At 39.3% G+C, this 26,678-nt stretch overlaps 1 protein-coding gene across 2 annotated transcripts in view; it reads left to right on the top strand.

Moving 5' to 3' along the window:
* The window catches only part of RGS11 (regulator of G protein signaling 11), an 83,769-nt gene that overhangs the window by 38,826 nt on the left and 18,265 nt on the right, over positions 1–26,678 (top strand). For both annotated transcript variants that reach the window (XM_072119820.1, XM_072119821.1), the window contains exons 4-10: positions 95–201; positions 12,786–12,837; positions 12,937–12,995; positions 13,557–13,633; positions 19,259–19,340; positions 21,543–21,611; positions 21,847–21,876. In XM_072119820.1, the coding sequence (XP_071975921.1) occupies positions 95–201; positions 12,786–12,837; positions 12,937–12,995; positions 13,557–13,633; positions 19,259–19,340; positions 21,543–21,611; positions 21,847–21,876 (476 nt within the window). The remainder of the gene's footprint in view (positions 1–94; positions 202–12,785; positions 12,838–12,936; positions 12,996–13,556; positions 13,634–19,258; positions 19,341–21,542; positions 21,612–21,846; positions 21,877–26,678) is intronic.

Genomic DNA, 26,678 nt, shown 5'->3' with positions numbered 1-26,678 from the left:
GTCATTTGCATAAATCCCTCCCCTTTTCAGGTCAGGGAAGGTCAAATTTTTCGACCCAATTTAATCTTTTTTAACCATTTCTTCTTTTTTATAGAAGCGCTGCATCTTGGGAATTTGCTAGTCAAGTACGGCTACATATATCCTCTGAAGGACCCCCGGAATCTTGTGCTTAAAGCGGATGACTCTCCCTACAGATTTCAGGTAACTCCCACACATCCCCTTTAAGAAAATGTGTAAATTGCAATTCCTCAGCGCGGTTAATGCGGCTTCCTCCCTCCTTATTGATCCATGTTTATGGAGTGGATCCAGAGCCGCTAATGGCTGACATTAGTGCAACAACAACGCTCTGCCCAGCGGGCTATCGATTAACCCTTCAGCTCTCATTCCCTGCTCCTCCTCCAAATCCAGAAATCAACCTGTTTCCTGCCTCAGGGCTCCGCTCTCATCAGATTTCCCCAAGAAGATTGAAAGGTAATTGGAATGTAATCCCCAGGAGTATTATACAGCCAGGAATAATCCAAGGAGACAGGAAAGTTCTAACTATAGACCCTGAAACTTTACTAACCTATTCAGACAGATCCCTGTCACCTATTCAGCAAGGAGCATTATAATAGTAGTTATATACCTGTACATAGGGGGCAGTATTATAGTAGTTATATTCTTGTCCATAGGGGGCAGTATTATAGTAGTTATATTCTTGTACATAGGGGGCAGTATTATAGTAGTTATATTCTTGTACATAGGGGGCAGTATTATAGTAGTTATATTCCTGTACATAGGGGGCAGTATTATAGTAGTTATATTCTTGTACATAGGGGCAGTATTATAGTAGTTATATTCTTGTACATAGGGGGAAGTATTATAGTAGTTATATTCCTGTATATAGGGGGCAGTATTATAGTAGTTATATTCTTGTACATAGGGAGCAGTATTATAGTAGTTATATTCCTGTATATAGGGGGCAGTATTATAGTAGTTATATTCTTGTACATAGGGGGCAGCATTATAGTAGTTATATTCATGTACATAGGGGGCAGTATTATAGTAGTTATATTCTTGTACTTAGGGGGCAGTATTATAGTGGTTATACTCCTGTACATAGGGGCAGTATTATAGTAGTTATATTCCTGTACATAGGAGCAGTATTATAGTAGTTATATTCTTGTACATAGGGGGCAGTATTATAGCAGTTATATTCCTGTACATAGGGGGCAGTATTATAGTAGTTATATTCTTGTACATAGGGGACAGTATTATAGTAGTTATATTCTTGTACATATGGGGCAGTATTATAGTAGTTATATTCTTGTACATAGGGGGAAGTATGATAGTAGTTATATTCTTGTACATAGGGGGCAGTATTATAGTAGTTATATTCTTGTACATAGGGGGCAGTATTATAGTAGTTATATTCTTGTACATAGGGGGCAGTATTATAGTAGTTATAGTCTTGTACATAGGGGGCAGTATTATAGTAGTTATATTCTTGTACATAGGGGACAGTATTATAGTAGTTATATTCTTGTACATAGGTGGCAGTATTATAGTAGTTATATACCTGGACATAGGGGGCATTATTATAGTAGTTATATTCCTGTACATAGGGGGCAGTATTATAGTAGTTATATTCCTGTACATAGGGGGCAGTATTATAGTAGTTATATTGTTGTACATAGGGGGCAGTATTATAGTAGTTATATTCTTGTACATAGGGGGCAGTATTATAGTAGTTATATTCCTGTACATAAGGGGCAGTATTATAGTAGTTATATTCCTGTACATAGGGGGCAGTATTATAGTAGTTATATTCCTGTACATAGGGGGAAGTATTATAGTAGTTATATTCCTGTACACAGGGGGCAGTATTATAGTAGTTATATTCCTGTACATAGGGGGCAGTATTATAGTAGTTATATTCCTGTACATAGGGGGCAGTATTATAGTAGTTATATTCTTGTACATAGGGAGCAGTATTATAGTAGTTATATTCTTGCACATAGGGGGCAGTATTATAGTAGTTATATACCTGTACATAGGGGGCAGTATTATAGTAGTTATATACCTGTACATAGGGGGCATTATTATAGTAGTTATATTCTTGTACATAGGGGGCAGTATTATAGTAGTTATATTCCTGTACATAGGGGGCAGTATTATAGTAGTTATATTCCTGTACATAGGGGCAGTATTATAGTAGTTATATTTTTGTACATAGGGGCAGTGTTATAGTAGTTATATTCCTGTACATAGAGGGCAGTATTATAGTAGTTATATTCTTGTACATAGGGAGCAGTATTATAGTAGTTATATTCTTGTACATAGGGGGCAGTATTATAGTAGTTATATTCTTGTACATAGGGAGCAGTATTATAGTAGTTATATTCCTGTACATAGGGAGCAGTATTATAGTAGTTATATTCATGTACATAGGGGGCAGTATTATAGTAGTTATATTCTTGTACATAGGGGGCAGTATTATAGCAGTTATATTCCTGTACATAGGGGGCAGTATTATAGTAGTTATATTCTTGTACATAGGGGGCAGTATTATAGTAGTTATATTCTTGTACATTGGGGGCAGTGTTATAGTAGTTATATTCCTGTACATAGGGGGCAGTATTATAGTAGTTATATTCTTGTACATAGGGGGAAGTATGATAGTAGTTATATTCTTGTACATAGGGGGCAGTATTATAGTAGTTATATTCTTGTACATAGGGGGCAGTGTTATAGTAGTTATAGTCTTGTACATAGGGGGCAGTATTATAGTAGTTAGATTCTTGTACATTGGGGGCAGTGTTAAAGTAGTTATATTCCTGTACATAGGGGGCAGTATTATAGTAGTTATATTCTTGTACATAGGGGGAAGTATGATAGTAGTTATATTCTTGTACATAGGGGGCAGTATTATAGTAGTTATATTCTTGTACATAGGGGGCAGTATTATAGTAGTTATAGTCTTGTACATAGGGGGCAGTATTATAGTAGTTAGATTCTTGTTCATAGGGGGCAGTATTATAGTAGTTATATTCTTGTACATAGGGGGAAGTATTATAGTAGTTTTATTCTTGTACATAGGGAGCATTATTATAGTAGTTATATTCTTGTACATAAGGGCAGTATTATAGTAGTTATATTCTTGTACATAAGGGCAGTATTATAGTAGTTATATTCTTGTACATAGGGGGCAGTATTATAGTAGTTATATTCCTGTACATAGGGGGCAGTATTATAGTAGTTATAGTCTTGTACATAGGGGGCAGTATTATAGTAGTTATATTCTTGTACATAGGGGGCAGTATTATAGTAGTTATATTCTTGTACATAAGGGCAGTATTATAGTAGTTATATTCTTGTACATAGGGGGCAGTATTATAGTAGTTATATTCTTGTACATAGGGGGCAGTATTATAGTAGTAATATTTTCGTACATAGGGGGCAGTATTATAGTAGTTATATTCTTGTACATAGGGGACAGTATTATAGTAGTTATATTCTTGTACATAGGGGGCAGTATTATTGTAGTTATATTCTTGTACATAGGGGGCAGTATTATAGTAGTTATATTCTTGTACATAGGGGGCAGTATTATAGTAGTTATATTCTTGTACATAGGGGGAAGTATGATAGTAGTTATATTCTTGTACATAGGGGGCAGTATTATAGTAGTTATATTCTTGTACATAGGGGGCAGTATTATAGTAGTTATATTCTTGTACATAGGGGGCAGTATTATAGTAGTTATATTCTTGTACATAGGGGGCAGTATTATAGTAGTTATAGTCTTGTACATAGGGGGCAGTATTATAGTAGTTATATTATTGTACATAGGGGACAGTATTATAGTAGTTATATTCTTGTACATAGGGGCAGTATTATAGTAGTTATATTCTTGTACATAGGGGGCAGTATTATAGTAGTTATAGTCTTGTACATAGGGGGCAGTATTATAGTAGTTATATTATTGTACATAGGGGACAGTATTATAGTAGTTATATTCTTGTACATAGGTGGCAGTATTATAGTAGTTATATACCTGGACATAGGGGGCATTATTATAGTAGTTATATTCCTGTACATAGGGGGCAGTATTATAGTAGTTATATTCTTGTACATAGGGGGCAGTATTATAGTAGTTATATTCTTGTACATAGGGGGCAGTATTATAGTAGTTATATTCTTGTACATAGGGGGCAGTATTATAGTAGTTATAGTCTTGTACATAGGGGGCAGTATTATAGTAGTTAGATTCTTGTACATAGGGGGCAGTATTATAGTAGTTATAGTCTTGTTCATAGGGGGCAGTATTATAGTAGTTTTATTCTTGTACATAGGGAGCAGTATTATAGTAGTTATTTTCTTGTACATAGGGTGCAGTATTATAGTAGTTATAGTCTTGTACATAGGAGGCAGTATTATAGTAGTTATATTCTTGTACATAGGGGGCAGTATTATAGTAGTTATATTCCTGTACATAGGGGGCAGTATTATAGTAGTTATAGTCTTGTATATAGGGAGCAGTATTATAGTAGTTATATTCTTGTACATAGGGGGCAGTATTATAGTAGTTATATTCTTGTACATAGGGGGCAGTATTATAGTAGTTATATTCTTGTACATAAGGGCAGTATTATAGTAGTTATATTCTTGTACATAGGGGGCAGTATTATAGTAGTTATATTCTTGTACATAGGGGGCAGTATTATAGTAGTTATATTCTTGTACATAGGGGGCAGTATTATAGTAGTTATATTCTTGTACATAGGGGGCAGTATTATAGTAGTTATAGTCTTGTACATAGGGGGCAGTATTATAGTAGTTAGATTCTTGTTCATAGGGGGCAGTATTATAGTAGTTATATTCTTGTACATAGGGGGAAGTATTATAGTAGTTATATTCCTGTACATAGGGGGCAGTATTATAGTAGTTATATTCTTGTACATAGGGGGCAGTATTATAGTAGTTATATTCTTGTACATAGGGGGCAGTATTATAGTAGTTATAGTCTTGTACATAGGGGGCAGTATTATAGTAGTTAGATTCTTGTTCATAGGGGGCAGTATTATAGTAGTTATATTCTTGTACATAGGGGGAAGTATTATAGTAGTTTTATTCTTGTACATAGGGAGCATTATTATAGTAGTTATATTCTTGTACATAAGGGCAGTATTATAGTAGTTATATTCTTGTACATAAGGGCAGTATTATAGTAGTTATATTCTTGTACATAGGGGGCAGTATTATAGTAGTTATATTCCTGTACATAGGGGGCAGTATTATAGTAGTTATAGTCTTGTACATAGGGGGCAGTATTATAGTAGTTATATTCTTGTACATAGGGGGCAGTATTATAGTAGTTATATTCTTGTACATAAGGGCAGTATTATAGTAGTTATATTCTTGTACATAGGGGGCAGTATTATAGTAGTTATATTCTTGTACATAGGGGGCAGTATTATAGTAGTTATATTCCTGTACATAGGGGGCAGTATTATAGTAGTTATAGTCTTGTATATAGGGAGCAGTATTATAGTAGTTATATTCTTGTACATAGGGGGCAGTATTATAGTAGTTATATTCTTGTACATAGGGTGCAGTATTATAGTAGTTATAGTCTTGTACATAGGAGGCAGTATTATAGTAGTTATATTCTTGTACATAGGGGGCAGTATTATAGTAGTTATATTCCTGTACATAGGGGGCAGTATTATAGTAGTTATAGTCTTGTATATAGGGAGCAGTATTATAGTAGTTATATTCTTGTACATAGGGGGCAGTATTATAGTAGTTATATTCTTGTACATAGGGGGCAGTATTATAGTAGTTATATTCTTGTACATAAGGGCAGTATTATAGTAGTTATATTCTTGTACATAGGGGGCAGTATTATAGTAGTTATATTCTTGTACATAGGGGGCAGTATTATAGTAGTTATATTCTTGTACATAGGGGGCAGTATTATAGTAGTTATATTCTTGTACATAGGGGGCAGTATTATAGTAGTTATAGTCTTGTACATAGGGGGCAGTATTATAGTAGTTAGATTCTTGTTCATAGGGGGCAGTATTATAGTAGTTATATTCTTGTACATAGGGGGAAGTATTATAGTAGTTATATTCCTGTACATAGGGGGCAGTATTATAGTAGTTATATTCTTGTACATAGGGGGCAGTATTATAGTAGTTATATTCTTGTACATAGGGGGCAGTATTATAGTAGTTATAGTCTTGTACATAGGGGGCAGTATTATAGTAGTTAGATTCTTGTTCATAGGGGGCAGTATTATAGTAGTTATATTCTTGTACATAGGGGGAAGTATTATAGTAGTTTTATTCTTGTACATAGGGAGCATTATTATAGTAGTTATATTCTTGTACATAAGGGCAGTATTATAGTAGTTATATTCTTGTACATAAGGGCAGTATTATAGTAGTTATATTCTTGTACATAGGGGGCAGTATTATAGTAGTTATATTCCTGTACATAGGGGGCAGTATTATAGTAGTTATAGTCTTGTACATAGGGGGCAGTATTATAGTAGTTATATTCTTGTACATAGGGGGCAGTATTATAGTAGTTATATTCTTGTACATAAGGGCAGTATTATAGTAGTTATATTCTTGTACATAGGGGGCAGTATTATAGTAGTAATATTTTTGTACATAGGGGGCAGTATTATAGTAGTTATATTCTTGTACATAGGGGACAGTATTATAGTAGTTATATTCTTGTACATAGGGGGCAGTATTATTGTAGTTATATTCTTGTACATAGGGGGCAGTATTATAGTAGTTATATTCTTGTACATAGGGGGCAGTATTATAGTAGTTATATTCTTGTACATAGGGGGAAGTATGATAGTAGTTATATTCTTGTACATAGGGGGCAGTATTATAGTAGTTATATTCTTGTACATAGGGGGCAGTATTATAGTAGTTATATTCTTGTACATAGGGGGCAGTATTATAGTAGTTATAGTCTTGTACATAGGGGGCAGTATTATAGTAGTTATATTATTGTACATAGGGGACAGTATTATAGTAGTTATATTCTTGTACATAGGTGGCAGTATTATAGTAGTTATATACCTGGACATAGGGGGCATTATTATAGTAGTTATATTCCTGTACATAGGGGGCAGTATTATAGTAGTTATATTCTTGTACATAGGGGGCAGTATTATAGTAGTTATATTCTTGTACATAGGGGGCAGTATTATAGTAGTTATATTCTTGTACATAGGGGGCAGTATTATAGTAGTTATAGTCTTGTACATAGGGGGCAGTATTATAGTAGTTAGATTCTTGTACATAGGGGGCAGTATTATAGTAGTTATAGTCTTGTTCATAGGGGGCAGTATTATAGTAGTTATATTCTTGTACATAGGGGGCAGTATTATAGTAGTTTTATTCTTGTACATAGGGAGCAGTATTATAGTAGTTATTTTCTTGTACATAGGGTGCAGTATTATAGTAGTTATAGTCTTGTACATAGGAGGCAGTATTATAGTAGTTATATTCTTGTACATAGGGGGCAGTATTATAGTAGTTATATTCCTGTACATAGGGGGCAGTATTATAGTAGTTATAGTCTTGTATATAGGGAGCAGTATTATAGTAGTTATATTCTTGTACATAGGGGGCAGTATTATAGTAGTTATATTCTTGTACATAGGGGGCAGTATTATAGTAGTTATATTCTTGTACATAAGGGCAGTATTATAGTAGTTATATTCTTGTACATAGGGGGCAGTATTATAGTAGTTATATTCTTGTACATAGGGGGCAGTATTATAGTAGTAATATTTTTGTACATAGGGGGCAGTATTATAGTAGTTATATTCTTGTACATAGGGGACAGTATTATAGTAGTTATATTCTTGTACATAGGGGGCAGTATTATTGTAGTTATATTCTTGTACATAGGGGACAGTATTATAGTAGTTATATTCCTGTACATAGGGGGCAGTATTATAGTAGTTATATTTTTGTACATAGGGGGCAATATTATAGTAGTTATATTCCTGTACATAGGGGGCAGTATTATAGTAGTTATATTCTTGTACATAGGGAGCAGTATTATTGTAGTTATATTCTTGTACATAGGGGGCAATATTATAGTAGTTATATTCTTGTACATAGGGGGCAGTATTATAGTAGTTATATTCTTGTACATAGGGGGAAGTATGATAGTAGTTATATTCTTGTACATAGGGGGCAGTATTATAGTAGTTATATTCTTGTACATAGGGGGCAGTATTATAGTAGTTATATTCTTGTACATAGGGGGCAGTATTATAGTAGTTATATTCCTGTACATAGGGGGCAGTATTATAGTAGTTATAGTCTTGTATATAGGGAGCAGTATTATAGTAGTTATATTCTTGTACATAGGGGGCAGTATTATAGTAGTTATATTCTTGTACATAGGGGGAAGTATGATAGTAGTTATATTCTTGTACATAGGGGGCAGTATTATAGTAGTTATATTCTTGTACATAGGAGGCAGTATTATAGTAGTTATATTCTTGTACATAGGGGGCAGTATTATAGTAGTTATATTCCTGTACATAGGGGGCAGTATTATAGTAGTTATAGTCTTGTATATAGGGAGCAGTATTATAGTAGTTATATTCTTGTACATAGGGGGCAGTATTATAGTAGTTATATTCTTGTACATAGGGGGCAGTATTATAGTAGTTATATTCTTGTACATAAGGGCAGTATTATAGTAGTTATATTCTTGTACATAGGGGGCAGTATTATAGTAGTTATATTCTTGTACATAGGGGGCAGTATTATAGTAGTTATATTCTTGTACATAGGGGGCAGTATTATAGTAGTTATATTCTTGTACATAGGGGACAGTATTATAGTAGTTATATTCTTGTACATAGGGGGCAGTATTATAGTAGTTATATTCTTGTACATAGGGAGCAGTATTATAGGAGTTATATTCTTGTACATAGGGGGCAGTATTATAGTAGTTATAGTCTTGTACATAGGGGCAGTATTATAGTAGTTATATTCCTGTACATAGGGGGCAGTATTATAGTAGTTATATTCCTGTACATAGGGGGCAGTATTATAGTAGTTATATTCTTGTACATAGGGGGCAGTATTATAGTAGTTATAGTCTTGTACATAGGGGGCAGTATTATAGTAGTTAGATTCTTGTACATAGGGGGCAGTATTATAGTAGTTATAGTCTTGTTCATAGGGGGCAGTATTATAGTAGTTATATTCTTGTACATAGGGGGCAGTATTATAGTAGTTTTATTCTTGTACATAGGGAGCAGTATTATAGTAGTTATTTTCTTGTACATAGGGTGCAGTATTATAGTAGTTATAGTCTTGTACATAGGAGGCAGTATTATAGTAGTTATATTCTTGTACATAGGGGGCAGTATTATAGTAGTTATATTCCTGTACATAGGGGGCAGTATTATAGTAGTTATAGTCTTGTATATAGGGAGCAGTATTATAGTAGTTATATTCTTGTACATAGGGGGCAGTATTATAGTAGTTATATTCTTGTACATAGGGGGCAGTATTATAGTAGTTATATTCTTGTACATAAGGGCAGTATTATAGTAGTTATATTCTTGTACATAGGGGGCAGTATTATAGTAGTTATATTCTTGTACATAGGGGGCAGTATTATAGTAGTAATATTTTTGTACATAGGGGGCAGTATTATAGTAGTTATATTCTTGTACATAGGGGACAGTATTATAGTAGTTATATTCTTGTACATAGGGGGCAGTATTATTGTAGTTATATTCTTGTACATAGGGGACAGTATTATAGTAGTTATATTCCTGTACATAGGGGGCAGTATTATAGTAGTTATATTTTTGTACATAGGGGGCAATATTATAGTAGTTATATTCCTGTACATAGGGGGCAGTATTATAGTAGTTATATTCTTGTACATAGGGAGCAGTATTATTGTAGTTATATTCTTGTACATAGGGGGCAATATTATAGTAGTTATATTCTTGTACATAGGGGGCAGTATTATAGTAGTTATATTCTTGTACATAGGGGGAAGTATGATAGTAGTTATATTCTTGTACATAGGGGGCAGTATTATAGTAGTTATATTCTTGTACATAGGGGGCAGTATTATAGTAGTTATATTCTTGTACATAGGGGGCAGTATTATAGTAGTTATATTCCTGTACATAGGGGGCAGTATTATAGTAGTTATAGTCTTGTATATAGGGAGCAGTATTATAGTAGTTATATTCTTGTACATAGGGGGCAGTATTATAGTAGTTATATTCTTGTACATAGGGGGAAGTATGATAGTAGTTATATTCTTGTACATAGGGGGCAGTATTATAGTAGTTATATTCTTGTACATAGGAGGCAGTATTATAGTAGTTATATTCTTGTACATAGGGGGCAGTATTATAGTAGTTATATTCCTGTACATAGGGGGCAGTATTATAGTAGTTATAGTCTTGTATATAGGGAGCAGTATTATAGTAGTTATATTCTTGTACATAGGGGGCAGTATTATAGTAGTTATATTCTTGTACATAGGGGGCAGTATTATAGTAGTTATATTCTTGTACATAAGGGCAGTATTATAGTAGTTATATTCTTGTACATAGGGGGCAGTATTATAGTAGTTATATTCTTGTACATAGGGGGCAGTATTATAGTAGTTATATTCTTGTACATAGGGGGCAGTATTATAGTAGTTATATTCTTGTACATAGGGGACAGTATTATAGTAGTTATATTCTTGTACATAGGGGGCAGTATTATAGTAGTTATATTCTTGTACATAGGGAGCAGTATTATAGGAGTTATATTCTTGTACATAGGGGGCAGTATTATAGTAGTTATATAATTGTACATAGGGGGCAGTATTATAGTAGTTATAGTCTTGTACATAGGGGGCAGTATTATAGTAGTTATATTCTTGTACATAGGGGGCAGTATTATAGTAGTTATATTCTTGTACATAGGGGGCAGTATTATAGTAGTTATATTCCTGTACATAGAGGGCAGTATTATAGTAGTTATATTCTTGTACATTGGGAGCAGTATTATAGTACTTATATTCTTATACATGGGGGCAGTAATAAAAAAGTTATATTATTGTGCAGTATTATAGTAGTGTTACAAGAATATGATTATTATAATACTGTCCCCTATATACAATATCCTGTTACATAGGAATGAGTATTCCTGCAGGAGTGCTTGGACTTGCCCTCTATGTGACGGTTCTGTGCCAGTCTCTGAGCTGTTCAGACATTGAGGTGTTCTGAGATGATTAATAACAAGGATGTTGCCTGTAAGGGACATGCTGCTAAATTTGGAAAGAATAAGGAGATTATGTCAGTTACACTTTGGGTCTATGAATATCTTGTGTTTCTTCTTAAGGGGACAGGATATTTCTTTTGACAGGAGCATTGCCCAACACAGCAGGACGCGCTGCCATCCCCTGTTATTAGCGCAATCTGTCTTGAGTCTCCGCCTGGTAGACGTGAAGCCTCTGCTCTTCAGGCTCTGAGAAGACAATAAGAGGAGCCATGTCAGGGGGAGATTGATGTAAATGGGTTATAGGACTGGGTCCCTGCCACATATCAGCTGTCAGCGTGGACCCATCTAATCCTTCCATGTTAGTGGCTCTGGGCTTCACCTGCTCTTCCCAAATGTCTCATCCTCCTTCCCTCAGACATGGGAACAGGTTATGTGCATTCCCACATCTGATGATGATGATATGGCAAACGTTGGCAAGGTTACTGAGAATAAATGAATATCAGAGGACCCCTGTATTTTGTGGGTCATACCACCACAGCCAGCCGCTGTTAATGTCCTCTCTATCTGGCGTCTTCCTACAGGGGCATCTATTTCTCTACAATGACACCCTCCACTATAGGTGTCAACCATTGCTATCTATTCCTCTACCATCATACCCCAATATTCATGTTCCCCTTTGATCCTGCCCCTTCATTTGAAGGCATGCCCACCATCTCCATCAGTTTCATTCCATCATACCCCACTGGTCCTGGTTTTCTTCCTGTGGAGGCATGATCACTATTTCCTCCACCTCCTGTGATAGTGTGAGCTGTGTGTAAACATCAAAACACATTGGGGCACATTTACTTACCCGTCCTGCGTGATCCCGAAAGTGCATTGTCCGTGTATAACGCACTGTGCCGTGATTCACTAAGAACGCGCGCCCAATTTCCTGCATGTGTTGCTTCCCCGCTTAGGTCCGACAAAGTTCACCTTCTTCTTCCCGGTGCATGTAAAGTGTTTGATCTTGCGACACAATTTGAAAGTTAACTCCTGTGCTCAGTCCGAATCAGTTGGATCATCTGACGGCCCGCCCCCCGATTTCTGTCGCATGAAAGCAGCGCAGCTGCGGCACAATCCAATCGCATGCGACACAATCCCCAGTTACATACCTGCCAAAGCGGTGCAAATCCCAAAAACCTTGGAAAACCCAACGAAAGTGTGATCCGCGGATCCCTAGTAAATAAGCCCCAATGTCTAACCAAAAGTGCCTCATGAAGAGAATGCCCCCATTACCAGCCTGCTAGTCAAGGTGTACCCCAATAATCGCAGTCCCAGACATTGGCCTGTACCCAGACACTATGGATCACATAGCCTCCAGGGCAGGGCCTTCTCTCCTAGTAGTGATAAATATGATCATGTGATTACAATATTAACTATAATAATGAATTATTAATACTAAAATAATTGTGTTATGTGATAATAATATTTAACTAATATACATTTGTGTTTTATTTTTTCCTCTAGACACCTTATTTCTGGACCACCAATAAATGGCCTGCTACAGAGCTGGACTACGGTAAACCCCATTCTAATCCTGGGTCAGATATTACAGGACCCCTGGATGTATCAAAATATTGGGATACATGTAACGTGAATGTTTTTTTCTTCTTTTTAGCCATCTATCTTGCAAAGAAGAATATTAGGAAACAAGGAGACCTCGTGGAGTATGAGAAGGTCAGTACAGGCAGTCCCAGGGTTACGTACAGGACAGGGTCCATAGGTTTGTTCTTAAGTTGAATTTGTATCTAAATCAAAACTGTATATTTTATCATTGTAGATCCAGACAGATTTCTCCATCTTCTTTCTATTGTATTGGTGAACTCAGGACACCAATACGATTGAAACCTGTGATACAGCAGGGATCAATAAGTTACTGCTTAAATTGTCATGTTGGCACTTTGCGACATACAAGTTGGTTTTGGTTGTATTTTTGGCACTAAAAGGTTCGCCATCGCTGCTATATAGCCAGACAGGATCTTCAGTATTAGACTACACAGCCTTTCAATTATGAGAATGGGAGCGCCCATTTGTCTATTTATATCTCTATATATAAAGAGGAATAACAGAGGGATAACACAAAGTAAAGTTCTAATGCTAGAGCGGTCCACCTTAGCCGGTCTGTCGGTATGTTACCATGTGTATGGTGTGGCGGTATAATACACGGCAGTATATTGCTTCCAGATCATTCTATTTTGTGTGCGTCTTCATTTTTATCTTTTTCTTGGGATTTTGCAGGATAATTATAATCAGCTGCACAAAAGAATTAATCACACGTGGGACTTTGTGGTAATGCAAGCCAGAGAACAGATCAGGTTTGTAGGCACAGCCATGAACCAGTGCAAGCATAAATCTGTGTGTGACACATGACAGCTGCTTTCTTTACAGGTTACACCCCATTAAAGGGGGCATCTGCATTGAACAATTGTTTTTTGGTGATAGGGCCTTCCAGATCTTCCCCAGGGATCTCTAGTGATTAACCGGGCTCTCTAGCAAACCTGTAACAGGTGTGTAGCTTCCCTACAGTGCCCCCGCAGGAGAAAGTAGATATTACAAGGCAGAGTTTCTGTGTAAGGTACAGACATGTTGGGAGTATGATATCCCTCATTGTAGCCACTTTCTGTTCTGCCTGAAAGATAATTAGTTCCAAATATTCCAAATAGTGTTGATCTGAAGAAGGGAGTTATATCTGTTAGATGACATCTAACTACCGATAAATAGCTATTCACATGTGCTCCTCCCCTCTGTGGACCAATGTATCCAATTAGCTGAGCAGAGAAGGGTCACATGATGCGCTTTCCTTCATACGTGACTCCTTAGGAACAGGAAGTACCTAGGAGTCAAGAAGGCGGAGCTGCTTATTGATGTGTATAGCCCTTTTATTCAGGGAGCATTTGGAAGGAAAAGTGTAATCTTTGAGCTTAAATTTTATAACCATGTTGTTCATTTCGGCACATTCCCTTTAAGACCACTATTGATATACAGAACTTTCCTTGCATGTCACCAATCTTCATGTCCAAGTTTCTTGTTTTCTCAAAAATCATATCTTATCCGGCATCTCCGTGTCCCTCCAAATATACAGTCTGGGTATGTTTAGTGGTTTTGTAACTTTTTGGATGTCATTTTAGGACTAATGAATTTGGGTTCCTCAGATTACGAGTCCTCCTGGCAGCGGTCCAGTCGCGATCCAGCGGCGCGTTCTCCGACGCTGATTCGGGTTCTGCCGGGATTCACTAAGGTTGTGTGCCCGATGTCCACTAGGTGTCGCTGCTGCGCTGATGTCCGGCGTAATTCACCTTCTTCGTCTCAGTGTATGTGAGTGCTATTTTTGCGACACAAATTTTTAAAAAATTCCGCAGTTTTTCCGAATCCGTTGGGTTTTCCGGCGGCCACGCCCCCCATTTCTGTCGCATGAAAGCCGGCAATTCGGCGCAATTCGGGAAACCCGGCAGAAAAACGCGATTCGGACTCTTAGTAAGTGTGCCCCAATATGTGTAGGATTCCTGGGGGTCATCTGCACACTTACTACCACAGTTACAGGGGTTGCACAATGGAGGTCACACCGGTGCCCTGGTGCCCTGGTGCCAATAGCATCAGGAGTGCGTCAGAGACTGATATGGACCAGTCTTGGCAGACCCACACCAACTTACACTAAAGGGGTCATGCCCACCCCTGGTATCTTGAGAACATGGGTCTCTGCATGGAATAAAAACTGAATTCTTTCATCCAGGGTGCCACACTTGTCCACAGGTAGTAAGAAGTACTGCGGCTCACCTCCATTCACGTCACTGAATATGAGCTGCAGTACCGGAAACCCCAGACATCTCCTTTTATTAGCCTCATATTTTACCCAATTCCCACAAGACCCTCCCCTTCTACATAAAAATCATAACCCTGGCTGTAAAATCCCTGGTTGTGACTGATCTCCCATAAAGCAAAGCGCTCCCGCAAATGTACGCTTTTTTGAGAGAGCGCGTTTTAAACCTCCATAAATAAGTAACGTGTTTATGCAGTATACTTAATACAGACGGCACACATGAAATATTCATGTAAATCCATCATGAAAAATTCAGGATCATGTGGAATATGTGTATGGATATTCCTGGAAGCACGCCACAGCGCTTCATTGTGTAGAGTTATCATAGTCCACCCCTTACATATATAGAAGTGTCCGTTTTGCTTTCTGTACAGTGTGGTTTTCATTGCCCTGTGACATGTTATCTGTCCCAGACAATCTGACTATAATAGTCGTTACAGTGTGTCAGTTTTTGTGATATGTTTTAGTGCTTCTTCCCTGCTGACAAACTAATACAAATATCTTGTGTATTACAATGAGACAATAGTGGTCGAAGTAATTGGGACTCATTATTAATGATCATGTAATAATTTAATTTGTCCCTCTTACCATAGCTCCCAACCGTCCCGATTTTGACGGGACTTTCCCGTTTTCGTACCTCTGCCCCGCGTCACGGGCAGCTATGAGATTGTCACGGATTTTCCCCCCAGGTCCCGCTGTGTCCCGGCGCTGTGTCCGCATAGTAAATACTTTGAAAGTCTGAACTCACAGTACAGAATGGCTTCTACAGACATCGGGAGGGAATCCTTTTCAGAGAAGTGTCGGCTTAGCTGAGAGCAGGGACCACGTCATCAGCTTCAGATCAGCATCTGTCCATATATGGTCACTGCATCTCCTAGGGTTCCCCAGAGCAGACATCGGGCAGGGAATCCTTTTCAGAGAAGTGTCGGCTTAGCTGAGAGCAGGGACCACGTCATCAGGTCAGATCAGTATCTGTCCATATATGGTCACTGCATCTCCTAGGCTTCCCCAGAGCAGACATCGGGCAGGGAATCCTTTTCAGAGAAGTGTCGGCTTAGCGGAGAGCAGGGACCACGTCATCAGCTTCAGATCACCATCTGTCCATATATGGTCACTGCATCTCCTAGGGTTCCCCAGAGCAGACATCGGGCAGGGAATCCTTTTCAGAGAAGTGTCGGCTTAGCGGAGAGCAGGGACCACGTCATCAGGTCTGATCAGCATCTTTCCATATATGGTCACTGCATCTCCTAGGCTTCCCCAGAGCAGACATCAGGCAGGGAATCCTTTTCAGAGAAGTGTCGGGCTTAGCGGAGAGCAGGGACCACGTCATCAGCTTCAGATCAGCATCTGTCCATATATGGTCACTGCATCTCCTAGGGTTCCCCAGAGCAGACATCGGGCAGGGAATCCTTTTCAGAGAAGTGTCGGCTTAGCGGAGAGCAGGGACCACGTCATCAGGTCTGATCAGCATCTTTCCATATATGGTCACTGCATCTCCTAGGCTTCCCCAGAGCAGACATCAGGCAGGGAATCCTTTTCAGAGAAGTGTCGGGCTTAGCGGAGAGCAGGGACCACGTCATCAGCTTCAGATCACCATCTGTCCATATATGGTCACTGCATCTCCTAGGGTTCCCCAGAGCAGACATCGGGAGGGAATCCTTTTCAGAGAAGTGTCGGCTTAGCTGAGAGCAGGGACCACGTCATCAGCTTCAGATCAGCATCTGTCCATATATGGTCACTGCATCTCCTAGGGTTCCCCAGAGCAGACATCGGGCAGGGAATCCTTTTCAGAGAAGTGTCGGCTTAGCTGAGAGCAGGGACCACGTCATCAGGTCAGATCAGTATCTGTCCATATATGGTCACTGCATCTCCTAGGGTTCCCCAGAGCAGACATCGGGCAGGGAATCCTTTTCAGAGAAGTGTCGGCTTAGCAGAGAGAGCAGGGACCACATCATCAGCTTCAGATCAGCATCTGTCCATATATGGTCACTGCATCTCCTAGGCTTCCCCAGAGCAGGCATCGGCAGGGAATCCTTTTCAGAGAAGTGTCGGGCTTAGAGGAGAGCAGGGACCACGTCATCAGCTTCAGATCAGTATCTGTCCATATATGGTCACTGCATCTCCTAGGGTTGCCCAGAGCAGACATCGGGCAGGGAATCCTTTTCAGAGAAGTGTCGGCTTAGCAGAGAGCAGGGACCACGTCATCAGGTCTGATCAGTATCTGTCCATATATGGTCTCCAGGGCTTCCCCAGACACAAGCTCTTTATTTAATTAAATTACATAAAGTTTTGCCCAGGATGAGAATCGAACCTGCACCATAGACGGGAGCTTAACTAACTGAGCTATAAGTGATACAGAGCTGAGGATTTCTGGTAACTAAGAAGTGTTATCTGCCAGTGTTACATTGTGATACAGACTAATGCACTGATATATAGAGAGGGATCTTCTCAGAGATTATTATTGTAATTATTGAGACTATTATTATTATTATAAATTTTATTATTTTTATTATTATGGAGATGATTATTAATAATAGAAAAAATAATAATAATCATCTCAATAATAATAATCTCCATAATAATAATAATAATAGTCGCAATAATTACAATAATCTCTGAGAAGATCCCTCTCTATATACCAAGGCATTAACCCCTTATGGACGCAGGGTTTTTTCGCTCATTTCTCGCTCTCCACCTTCAAAAATCCATAACTTTTTCATTTTTACGTGTACAGAGCTGTGTGAGGGCTTATTTTGTGCGTAACAAATTTTACTTTCCCGTAATATTATTTATTTTAACATGCCGTGTACTGCGAAGCTGAAAAAAAATTCCAAATGTAGAAAAGTTGAAAAAAAAACGCACGTGCACGTTCTTGTGGGCTCAGTTTTTACGACTTTTGACTGTGCACTCAAAATAACACCTCAGCTTTATTCTTTGGTTCGGTGCGATCGCGGTGATACCAAATTTATACAGGTTTTATTGTGTTTTAATACATTTAAAAAAATTTTACAAATGTGTACAAAAAAGAAAAAAAAAATGCCATTTTCTGAAGCTAATAACTTTTTCATACTTTAGCGCACTGAGCTTTATGAGGTGTCATTTTTGGCGAAATGAGCCGATGTTTTCATTGCTACCATTTTGAGGTCTGTGCGACATATTGATAATTTTTTATTCCATTTTTTATGTGATGTAAAAAGGTGTAAAAGTCGCATTTCGGACATTTGGGCGCCATTTCCCGCCTCGTAGGTCACCGCCGGCCGTAACCGTTTTTATATTTTGATACCTAATATGTCAGTGATTTTTACTGTTTATTATGTTTTATATCAGTTCTAGCGAAAGGGGGTGATTTGAATTTTTAATATTTTATAAATTTTTTTTCTTTTTTAAACTTTTTTTTTCTTTTTTTTTTCACTATTTTTTTAGACCATCTAGGGTACATTAACCCTAGATGGTCAGATCGTTCCTATTATATACTGCAATACTTCTGTATTGCAATATATGGCATTTTTGCAGCTCATTCATTACAATGAATGATTTTTATTATTATAATATGGCTAAAATTTGGGGCGTGGCCAGGGAGTGATTGGAGGTGTGGCTTAGGGGGATCGCCGCGCTACGCGTGCCGCCATTTTGTCCCTCTTTCCCTTTCACAGATGTTGGGAGGTATGCTCTTACAATTCTTCCTGTCCCCGCAGTGTTATCACAGGGACATTGATGGAACGTGTATGAGGCTGTTAATTTACACATTCCATATGATAACACCGAAAAAGCCAAAGTACAAGGTAGTATGGGTGTCAGTTTATTAGTAGAGGGCCTACATGACCCATTAGGCCTGATTGGGACATGTTCCTTACAGTAACCAATGAGAGCTCAGCTTTCATTTTTACAACAGCTCTGGAAAAATGAAAGTTGTGCTCTGATTGGTTGCTATAGGTAACAGTCATGATAAACAAGGCCTAGTTAGTTACACATAGCCAAATTTAGTGACGCTCAACTTTAATCTTTGAACCATATGCGTAGGAGAGATTGTTTGAATGCATAGACACTCATTGCGGCATATACACCATGTCCACCATATTTTAAGGATACATTTTGGATTTTGACTATATCTTCTACTCCATAGGGCCGCCAAACAGCGGCGTAAAGGAGACAGGATTGTGATTGAGTGTCAGGAGCAGGCGTATTGGCTCGTAAGCAAACCATCGGTAAGTATATATACAGTATATATATCAGCATTTGATTATGTGTTCTTCTAAATGTTCTAAATAAAGTTGATTGAAAAGCACATTCTCCTCTATTTGTACATGTCATGTCCCCGACTTATCGTATGTAAACAACCCCAGATATCTGCTGTCAGGGAATGAATAACTACAGGAGATATATTACAAAGTATGAGCATAAGTAGCGCTCTCTTCAATAAACTTTATTTATAACATCCTGGAAAACACCTTTAATAAAAGTTGAGTAACATGCTAGTCTTATTCAGTCTCATAAAAGATTCCAAACAATTTTTTTCCCGCCGCCTTCTTCCGTATTTAAGACATAGTTTTGGTACAAAGCGGCAGGTTGTGAGTCATTACTGCGGCGTCCTTACATCTGTCCCACTCAGGAGCGTCAGCTCCCACGCTCCGCTTTTATCGCAGGGTCTGATCTTCCAGGACACAATATTTGCATTGCCGACACAGGGGAAAACCAATGCCGGGGCTTTCATGTCGCCTGCACACGACTTTCGTATCTTTTTTGCCCCATTTCTCTGTCCTAGCAGGGTCGGTTGTGTGCTATAGCACAAGGTTTGTATGAGCGGTGTGTAATTAGAGGTGTATAATTTCACGTTATACCCCGCAGCCGGCATTTATTTTTTATTGCACTAAATATAGCCTCGCTCCTTGGCAAGTGTTCAAACTGAAAATTAATGGAAACGATCAACTCCACACAGAACTGATTTGCAGATTTGAAATCAGATTTAAGGTAGACATAACGTATGATACATAATTGCAATAAAAATGATAATAATTCGGCACGGTGGGTTAATGTATAGCATTACAGCCTTGCAGCGGTGGGGACTGGGGTTCAAGTCCCAGGGTCAACATCTGCAAAGAGTTTGTATGTTCTCTTCGTGTTTGTGTGGGTTTCCTCCGGGTCCTCCGGTTTCCTCCCACACTCCAATACATACTGGTAGGTTGATTAGATTGTGAGCCCCATGGGTACAGGGACTGATTTGGCAAACTCTGTCGAGCGCTGTGTAATCTGTGTGCGCTATATAAATAAAGAATTATTATTATTTTGTAAATAAATTAGCTCCTCCCCTTTGCATTGGCCCCATCCCCTTGGTAATATTGATTGTAGTAATAAACATCTTAGCACTGATGTAATGAACAAAAAAAAGATTCAGTGTAGAGCACCAAGGATAGAAATCGAATTTTTGCTATACATATGGAACACCACTTTAAATTGCATCTTTGAGTAGGTCTATGTATCCTTAAGAGCTGTTTACCTATACTTTTGTGTATATTGAATGTGAAAACTGGTATATATTCCAGGTTTGTTCATTGATGCTGTGTGCTCACACTGCTGTGCTCTTAGGTGTCTGCACTGAGATGCTGCATTGCTCCTCCCATCTGATCCGAGAGAATGCGGATGCTGCATTGCTCCTCCCATCTGATCCGAGAGCGCTTACTCAGATCAGAGGGAAGGGCTGTGGAGAATATACAATGCAGGGAACCCAGAGCACAGCAGTGTGAGGAAATCAGCGCTATAATCCTGGGATATAAATAGGGGTGAACCTAAACTCTCTGCTGCCTGAGGCCAGCTATGCTGCCCTTTGTTCCAACCAGTAGTAATATATCAGTTTATTTTTTTCTTAGGCTGCATTCACACACATATATGGGGGGACGTATATACGTCCGAAATATATGTTCCCCATACACTTCTATGGGCTCACGGCCCTGTACGGGAGCGGTATGGTGCAGCACACGTGCGGGAATGTACCGCTCCGTAGCCCGTAGAAAGATAGGAATTTCCTATCTTTCTACGTGATACGGCGCCGGGCGCTGTATATTCCTATGGAGAGGGGCGGGTGTGAGCTGCACTCATCCCCTGCTCCTCTCCGCAGCGCCAATGTATGCCCACTGTGCTACGGTATGGCGGGCATACATCGTCTGAATGTAGCCTTAGTAAGTGGGTTTTCCATCTTCCTGCAGGTGGTGCTGCCTGAGGCAAGAGGCTCAACTCGCCTCATGGCTGATACACCCATGCATATATATCCAACACAACAGTATGATTACAATTCTCTACAGAGACAATACCCAACACTATTTAATGTGCTGACATATTGCCTCCAAATAAAGACAATCCCTTTAAGTCCTTAAACTATAGATTTCCCTTATCTCTTGCGCTGTGTATTTCAGGCGGGATGCCTCAATGTGATGGAGCGTGGACCAGAGAGAGGAAATTGCTGCTCGGGAAGAATGCCGCTGGTGAGTTATTAGTTGTTTCGATGACGTTTGACTCTTTTTCTGGTGTCATATTGTAAGACTTGAGATAAATGACAAAAGTCTAGAATTCTCATGTTTGAAGCCCAAAACAGAGGTTGTTATTAGTCTTGGATCAATAACTGCCTGGCTCTGTGTCAGTCTTTACTGGAGCTTTGGATTTGATTCATGACCAATACTATATTATTATAACTCATATATTTATATTGTGTTTTTGCAGGGTGTAAATGCAGATTATTACAAACGCGAGGTAAGACTTTTCTTCTCGAATTAGGAATATAACTGTCTATATGACTGTGTTATTTGGTGACTCTGCTGCGGTATTATTTTAGCACAGCTTTGTGTTATTTGAGCACTATATAGTGCAGTGATGGCTAACCTATGACACGCGTGTCAGTGCTGACACACGTAGCCATTTTCACTGACACGCGGCTGCCTGAGAGTTATGTTTCATCCTACATGATCAGGTGCAGTAGCCGGGAGGCTGAGAGATTGCACTGAGCTTCCAGCACTCCCCCCTCCTCCTCCTCCCCCGGGCTGGCCACTCCCCATGTGTGAGCTGTGCCTGGTGTCTCCAGTCAGAACAGGTATCAGCACAGGGCACAGCAGGAGAGGTGACCCGGCCATACACCCAGGAGGCTCCTCTGCAGCTCCTGATGTTGTGGTGGGGGTAGGATGGCAACACAGTCAGAGGCCACATTGCTGCTGCCTTGTGTGATGTCCCAGCAGCTGCCACCTCTACACTGACCAGCTCCAGAGCAGGGATGAGGGAGGACAACGACTCCCATCATACAGTGAGTAAGGTCAGTGCACTGAATGATAGAAGACAGTCATGAGGGCTTGTGTGTCAGTTTTGTGACGTACAAGCCCTGAAATAATCGCAACGCCTTGCAAATTGCCAGACATTGCGATTATTTTGCTCCGCACACCTTCTCCATGCCAAGAGGGCATGAAGGAAATGCGAACAGCGGTGCCTGCGCCCTCGCTATAACCTGTGAACTTTCATGACTGAAAGTTTGCAGGTTACTAAGCATTTACACACCTGTCTGATTGTATGGCAGTACATGGTAGGATCAATCAGACAATCCACGGATAAAGTACCCTAGAAGTTAAATAGTATACATATTTGTTATTTAAACTATAAATATCACAAAAAAATTTTTGTCAAGGTGACACACCACCCGAGTTATGCTCGGTTTTTTGGCGAATTTTGACACACCAAGCTCAAAAGGTTGCCCATCACTGATATAGTGGATAGTTCTGTCCTCTTTGATTGTTTTTTATTATAGATTTATGGTGCTATTGTTTCAGTCCTGTAAGATTGTATCATTTGAGAACGCAGTGGCAGCATTATTTGAGCTCTCAATGACGGTGTTATCTAGGGACTGTGCTACAGTATTGATTTAGTACTGTGGGGTAGTATTTGAGTGCTTATGCTGATTTTTAAAATGCCTTTGTCAGCATTTTAATTCATTTAAGTAGTTTATAATAGTATTTTTCACATTGCTCCCTGCCAGCAGCACGTGGTGAGTCCCGGGGAAGGGAGGGGGTGGCGGCCTGTGTGTACCTGTGTGTGCCGTCTCCTCTCCTCCACATTTATCCATCTCCTCCCTCCCCATTTTCTGTCATGTGCATTGAGCAGACAGGGGAGGGATGGTGAGGAGAAGAGGAAGATTGCGTGAGGAGACACATGCACACACAGGCTGCAGCTGCCCCTCCTCCGGGACTCACCACACACTGCTGGCAGGGAGCCAGGTAATGTGAATTAAACTTACATAAAGTATTGAAACAATTCAGAATGCTGACAAAAGAGTTTTTAAAATCAACATAGCACAGGCTATTGGAACCTGTCACCAGCTAAAAATGACATACCTGGTGACAGGTTCGTTTTAATTTGGCCCATATTAAAGGTGGCCATAGCAAATCAGGTGGCCATAGCAAATTCAACAAGTGTCCCACCACACGTTGGTGGCCCAGCCAAACATTATATCCTGCACCTATCAGGTAGGAACTGAAAGATCAAGGACATAACCACCAATATAAGAATAGACGTTTCTTGGGAGAGACTGAACTTGAGGTGTGACTGTCTGGACTGCTTGGAGCTGTGGATTGAAGCAAAAGACAACGGGATTCTTCCCAATGTTTACTTCAGCTGTAGGAAAGTCATTAACCCCAAACTCATAACTAACAGACGCCAGGTAAAAAAGGCATAAAGCCACCAGTTCTAGGATCAGGGCTGTGAGGGGTGACTATGAGGACTATGGGGACTGTTGCCAGCTGTGAAGGAGACGTTTCAGACCCCTGAGGGTTATGCAAGGTCACTTAATTATCCTTTTTAGGCACTCCCATAGTGCAAGGGTTCTGAGAGGCGTAGGAAGTGATTTAAAGTTGTCCAACAATAAATCCCAACCCTGAATGGCTATACGATCCCTCTCACTAGCCCCAGTGAAACAGAGCCATATCAATCCAATTAAGCTGCCACCAGTTCTCCTTTAATATAAGCGGGATTAACGGGATTATATAGGGTGAGGAACCAACCCGGTAGCATGTATATAACTGAGACACGGACGTGGGGTTCGTGGATCAACATAAATGAGCAACACAGGTTAAATTTTATATTTAATTGCCTTAAGGACACAACAGACAAACAGTCCACACAATATATATATATATATATATACTTGTGGAAAGACCCAGCGGCACTATCTGGTTAGCTGAAGCGGGTGCAGGCGTCCTGGGATCGGGCCTCAGATCCTCTAGTAGTAAAATTCCAAAAAATGAGCAGCACTCCAGATGTGTGAAAAACGTGGTTCTTTTTTTATTCCATGATGAGTAATAACAGCAACGTTTCGGCTCAAGAGAGCCTTTTTCAAGCCGTTTTTTAAAGTGAACATGGTGAATATAAATACACATTCAGATGGTCACATGACCAATAATGCCCCACCCACCAGACGTAAAAAACATACAATTCATATTAAACATCAACAATTTATAGTACTGGTATGCATACAATAGTGTATCAAGTGCACATATATTAAAATTATGGCTAACTGCACGTCTCGCTCCCCTGTATACATGGGTACATGCATTACGTAAACAAGTTAACATGTTAAAAGTGCATGAAGTGCATAAAGTGCTCCAGTGTACTGACCAAGCCACCGTGTAGGGACCTCAGGTGTCTCCCCGAACTGTTGTACTTTCCGATCCATTAATGTCCTGCTTGATTGTAAAGATCGATACGAGAAAGCGCTGTGACACGCACCGTGGAACGCATATTTTTCACGCTCCTGTGCGCATGCGCTCTGCAGAACGACATCCGGGATCGGCGTCATGGTAACCAAACAATTATTGCTTATGGCCGCGATGTTAGAGGATATATATTTTTTGTATTCTATGTCAGAATTAATTTATATACACCAAATGGCTGATGTTATGAGAAATTAATAAAGAGGAGGAAAAAGAAGTATTCCACGGGGGTACAGCCACTTAATGAGGAAAAGATGCTGTGATAACAGCTGCAATCCGGGGACTATTGGACAAAAGTTAACCCTTCCCAGGGACGCCTTTGTTCAAAAGGGAGTACTGAATCGGGTATACCCCTCAGAATATACGGGGCACCCTTTACTGTTGCTCCCTCCCCTATTCGGACGCATATACAGTAATAACTGCAAATCCTCTGGCTAGGACCCCCATACTTACAAAAGAATTAAGGAGCATGGCAATGCTTATTGCAAACAATATATAAAGCGGCAAAAAGAATAATGGAGCGCATATTGCAGGCACAGGGTCCGGAGTTCCAGTGGGGAGACATCTGAGGTGGGCTCGTAATGTCTATAGAGAGAGAAGAAATATTAATTACCAACAAATTTGTCACAAACATTACTCATTGTTATACCAGTAAAGATGTCAAAAAAGGAAACTACTAATCACTAATGGTTTTACTTGCTTGAGTTTTGTTTATAATGTCCACAATTTGAAATCTACGTTAAGGCCGTTTGGTTTTAATGTACCTAGGGTATGGATCCACTGAAGCTCACGTTTTTTTAGAGCTCCCTCTCTATCACCCCCTCTACGTAACGGTGGTATGTGATCAATTATGCGAAACTTGAGGTGTTTCTCTAGGTGTCCTGCCTCTGAGAAATGTTTGGAAACTGGTAAATCTTTACGATTTGAACGGATTGTATATCTATGCTGATTGAACCGCGTCTTTAATTCAAGCGTGGTCTCCCCCACATATAATAATCCACAAGGGCAACTTAACAAGTAAATTACAAAAGAACTGTCACAAGTCAAATAGTGAGAAATATTGTAATGTTTGTCCCTATGTATAAAACTTGAACCCTTTATCATATATTTACAGTTGACACATTTACAACATGGGAAACAGCCTTTTCTCAGTTGTCCCAGTATTCCCGTTTGTCTGTTTCTTCTAAATGGTCCAACGTCTGCCCTGACCAGTCGGTCCCTGATCGTTTGGGCATTCCTATAGGACATAAGAGGTGGATTGAGGAACTCAGGCACATTTACACTGCTACCTGATAGTTTACTCCAATGTTTCCTGATGATTTTAGCGATATTGTGGCTTTGTGAATTAAATGTCGTAACAAAAGGTATACGGTCATATTTTTTTGTAGTGTTGTGAGTCAATAAAAGTTCTGTTCTATCTCTTGCTTGTACTTTTTGTAAATTTTTATCTATGATCTTTTTCGGGTACCCACGTTGTCTAAATTTGTTGGCCATAGTTGTCAAATTTTTTTGGAGTTTGGAAGATTCACTAGTAATCTTTTTAACTCGGAGGAGTTGGCTATACGGTAGAGAGTTAATGGTAGATCGAGGGTGACTGCTCTCATATCTGGTTAATGTATTCTTGTCTGTTGGTTTGGAGTAAATATCTGTCTCTATAGAATCCCCATTGATTGAGATAGAGACATCAAAAAATTGTAGTTCTATGTCAGATGTAACTACTGTGAATTTGATAGTCTCATCAATTGTATTCAAGTATTCATGGAACGAATGTAGTTCACTGTCGGTACCAGTCCATAGGAGGAAGAC

Source organism: Engystomops pustulosus, chromosome 8 (assembly GCF_040894005.1).
Source record: "Engystomops pustulosus chromosome 8, aEngPut4.maternal, whole genome shotgun sequence".
Lineage (NCBI taxonomy): Eukaryota > Metazoa > Chordata > Amphibia > Anura > Leptodactylidae > Engystomops > Engystomops pustulosus.
This window is presented reverse-complemented; position numbering and strand designations above follow the sequence as displayed.